At 38.7% G+C, this 4,631-nt stretch overlaps 1 protein-coding gene across 1 annotated transcript; it reads left to right on the plus strand.

Moving 5' to 3' along the window:
- The first annotated feature begins 573 nt into the window (after positions 1 to 573).
- Positions 574 to 4,354, plus strand: LOC21405507. Its single transcript, XM_010096646.2, has 7 exons — positions 574 to 1,236; positions 1,547 to 1,723; positions 1,944 to 2,069; positions 2,397 to 2,558; positions 3,021 to 3,185; positions 3,759 to 3,938; positions 4,048 to 4,354. The coding sequence occupies exons 1-7, from the start codon at positions 883 to 885 to the stop codon at positions 4,108 to 4,110; spliced, it is 1,227 nt and encodes a 408-aa protein (XP_010094948.1). The 5' UTR covers positions 574 to 882; the 3' UTR covers positions 4,111 to 4,354.
- The last annotated feature ends 277 nt before the right edge of the window (positions 4,355 to 4,631 follow it).

The raw sequence follows: 4,631 nt of genomic DNA on the forward strand, positions 1-4,631 counted from the left end.
GAAGTCTTATGGTAAAGTTGCAGAACTGGGCTGCCGATATTCATTAGGTGGTGGGTATAAGGGAGAAGAGATAAATAGTATTTTTCAGAAAATATGTATGGTGAGGTACTCTATCGCATAAGTATGTTAAGATATCCTATTTATCAGAAATATTTTTTTAAAAAGATGTATCGCTAATTTTTCAAAGATAATTACACTACATAGTAAAATTTCTTATATTAAGGTTGAGTTGAAACTTTACAAAATATTATAAATATAATAAAAATGACATAGTCATTATCATAATAATATCACATTTTGTACTTCATGTTGCTCATTCTTTTAATATTTTAAAAATATACATATATTGCTATATTTAAATTCGTCCGTTTAAATTTTGCGTAAGGAGCCCTAATTTCCTGGGTATTATTGCAGAGCTCATTTAGTTGGGCCCGTGTAATAGGCAAATGGGTTTGGTCCAATGGGCCTTTCCAATAGCGGGTCAGACAGAACAGCCACCCTGACGAACGGGGTCGGATCCCGTAAGTTTGGAAGAAAGAAAGGAAACATCAAACATGGGCGTTGAACAAGTGAGGAGAGAGAAAACGAGGAGAGAGAAGCTGAAGAAGAGAAGAAGACGACGAAGAAGGAAGGAGGAGGGATTTCATTTTCGTCCCCCAAAAGGGAAAAATCAGAGTGTCACTTTCTCAATCAATCTTTATCTCTGATTCTATACCATTTCCATTTCAAGATTCTTCTCTGTTTTATGGCGAAATTTCGGCGGTTCATGGATTAGATTAGGGCCTTTTCCTCTCGGTCGGGAATTCTCAGAATTCGAATTCTCTATTGGGGAATTTCGTATGTGTGTGTATTGAAGAGGAGATAGAGAGTGAGGGGATTTTAATGGCGTACAGAAGGAGGCAGCAGGGAATATCGAATTCGAGGCCTTCAACGACAACCTTTAACGAAGAAGAAAATGGGAACAATTCTCTGTCCCCACCTCCTTCGATCTCAGCTTCTGCTTATGGAAACGATTGGTATTCTTCGTCTTCGTCTTCGTCTTCGTCTTCTTCGCTTGCGGCCAAGGCCATAAGAGCGTCTTCGGCCTATCGAGATTCCTCTCTCTCCTCTGCTTACGGCGGCGGCGGCGGCGGAGCTGGAGTTGGTCGCGGGACAGTCTCTTCAACGACATCGACATCGTCTGCTTCCCGATATCCGATTCCCGTTACGCCATCCCCTCCTGCGTCATTTTCCAAGGTGGGGTTCTTGTTCTTTGGAGGTTCATTTCTTAATTGCTTTTAATTTTTGACACAATTGAACACAAGTGTTGATGACAATTGAATTCTATTACATTTTCTAATAATCAAACCTTTTTCCCGCTAAATTTAACAATTTCCATTGGATGAGAGAGAAGGGAACTTTTGTTTCTCTTGTTTCCCTTATATTTATTAGTTCTGTGGGGGAAGAAACTGGACTTTGGTTTGGATGTTGAATGTTATGTTTGCAATTCATTGCTAAGTAATAATAGAGGTTTTTTGTTTCCATGTTGTGGAATTCGTGAATGTAGGAGTCGAGGTCCTACGAGTATACATCAATGAAGAATTTGAATGAGCCCAAACAAGGGTTTTGGGGTACTCTGGCTAGAAAAGCCAAAGCTATTCTTGATGATGACAATGAGCCTCAACAATTCGATAGACCCCAAAGAACGAAGGTGGAGATGCCCACTACAGAAACAAGGGGCAAGGTGGGACTTCTTAATGATTCTTAGCTTTAAATTGGATGAAAAGTTTTGTTAGATGCTTGCTTTGGAAATTCTATTCCATGTAGGGACATTATTGATCATGCATCATATCTTCTTATTTGGTAATGTTGCTGACATGTAGCTGATGTTCCAGACTCGGGTAATTTTATAGCTGTTGAGTCGTAAAATCTGATGCGATTTATTGTTTACCGCTTATATGCAGTACCATGGTCCGGATCAGTCAGGAGAGAGCCGTAGAAGAACAGATAATCCGACATTGCAGAAGAGATTGGATGCACTCACATCTTCCTTCAACTATATTGGTGGCACCATTGGTAATGCATTGGAGGTAAGCTTTCTCATACGGTTTGCTGAAATAACTTACAAAGTACAGTTCTTTCCATGGTTGATTGTGTATTTGGAGTGGTTGCAGGGTTGCAGTGTTTTTCTTACTCTTTAGTTTATTACCAGAACATTTTATGATTGTTTATAACTTCATTTGTGTTTTCTGAAAATCCCTGTGTGGGCGACCAAATACCATTTTATATGCGCAATGCATGAATCTTTCTGCAAGAAGACGTTCTTATTTGCTTCTCTCTTTCCACCTCTCGAAACAGTTCAGCATGCCAATGTAGTTACATATATTGTTTTCCTTTGTTTGTTTCCTTGTTCCCAGGAGGGAATTACCCGTGTGGAGAACCGAACTGTAGACATCATCCAAGAAACTCGTAAGCATATAAGGAAAAAGCCTGGCAGTTCTGAGTCACAAAATCAAGCACAGAACTCACAATCCCAGATGCAAACCGACCTAGAACTTCAATTGAAGGCATCCCGCGACGTAAGGTGGCAACTGTGTGTCACTAGTTTTTATAGTACAAATGTTTACATATGGGTTCCCTGATAAGATATGCTATCCAGATAGATCGTTAGTGATTAGGGATTGTTGGATACATTACACATAGTATTAGTATTGTATCATTTCTGAGGAATCTGCATAAAAATAATTGAAACATTCAGTGAATCTGAAGTCTTGAATGACTCTAAGCTTAATTTGCTGCAGTACCGAGTTCATTCTTGTTTGCTGCAAGCTTAATTCCTAAGAAGGCTCTTCATGGTCACCTCCACTGCTATTGTGCTGTTGGGTTGTCCCTGAAAAACTATGCAAATGGAAAAGAGATTTAGGTGGAGAGGGAGGAGGCAGTTGCAGATTAAGGAGTTCTTTCTAGGGTAGCTTTACTTATTGTTTTGATGTTTATCGGTGACAAAATACATGAGATTTGCCTTTTGGTTGACATTACAGGTTGCGATGGCAATGGCAGCTAAAGCAAAACTACTTCTTAGAGAGTTGAAGACTGTAAAGGCAGATTTTGCTTTTGCAAAGGAGCGATGTGCTCAACTGGAGGAGGAAAATAAAATCCTTCGTGAGAATCGGGAAAGAGGAGATGACCCAGAAGACGATGATTTGGTACTTTCTATTTTTCTTTGTTTCAATCACCTTTTGTTCATTTCATATGGAATTTACTTAAACTTATATCACTGATTGGAAATATGCACTTCACAAATGCCCAACCGGATGCTTTTCACTTGCTCTAATCTTATTAAGAATCGAAAGAACTGGGGTGGACTCTCTATGGAATTAGTTACACTTTCTCTTGGTGCGTTAAGATACTGAGGCTGATGCGTGTTACTGGCTCCAGCTCATCTACGTTACACTTCTTCATATAACTACTTGAATTAAGACTGTCGTGTTAAACTGCTATGGTTTCTTGAACTCGACACATTCGAGCTTGTCTTCCTGAAACCAAGTCAATGAGGAAGTTGAAGGAAAAAATTTAGGTAGAGTTAGCTTTGAAGGCAAAAAAGAATGACAGGATAATATGACTGACTGAGATTCATATCAACATATCAGTAAGCAAATAAAGACTGAAAGAAACTAGAGCTGATTAGTTTCATTCCACGAGCCATTGTAATTGTCAGAGCAAGCTTATCCCGCTTGCGTTACAAAATTCCATTTCTGATGCCAGTGTTTCCATTGCAGATACGGCTTCAACTTGAAACGCTTCTGGCGGAGAAGGCAAGGTTGGCGCATGAGAACTCAGTTTATGCTCGTGAGAATCGTTTTCTGAGGGAGGTTGTTGAATACCACCAACTCACCATGCAGGATGTTGTGTACTTGGACGAGGGTACTGAAGAAGTTACCGAAGTCTACCCCATGAAGGTACCTTTCTGAGTCTGATCAATTTTCTGTGTCCAATAAAATGCTCGGATCCCTTCTCTCTTCACTGCCTCGTGAGACTGCTATTGACATAAGTTTGCACATAACACAGGTCATCCCCGGTAATCCATCGCCATCGCCTGAGGTCAGAGGGGTCTCCAAAGGTGCTGCCTAATTATGTTCTTCGGTTCCTGTAACGGCGGCAGATGATCGGAGAGACTTTGATTAATCAAATGTGTGTTTGAATGCCAATTCCCACATATATATATTTTTGATGAAAGATTTGAAGAGTAACAAATAATAATATCATTTTCTTGTTTCTAAATATTTTTGCAATTTTTTGTCAGTCATTCCCCAATACTCGGCTGATTGTATAATATAAATCTTCATTTTCAGGCTATTATGTTCAACCGAAGTTAATTTGTTTGGGCCCGTGATATTTGGCTCTTGCACTTTTCATTGTGTTATTTTCCCTGATGGTGTGACTTCAAATTTGTTATATAAAATATAACCTTTTCTTTCAAAAAAAAAAAAAAAGATTTTTGGAATAGCAAAATTATTCAGTAATTGTTATAAACGATTCACATTTTAATTTTATGCTACAACATTGTTATTTGTTTGTAAAATATTTTAAATTTTTGTATATACGTCTGGTTAGATTACGCTAATTTTTAACACTTTAACTCATCCCTTTCT

Source organism: Morus notabilis, unplaced genomic scaffold (assembly GCF_000414095.1).
Source record: "Morus notabilis unplaced genomic scaffold, ASM41409v2 Scaffold283, whole genome shotgun sequence".
Classification (NCBI taxonomy): domain Eukaryota; kingdom Viridiplantae; phylum Streptophyta; class Magnoliopsida; order Rosales; family Moraceae; genus Morus; species Morus notabilis.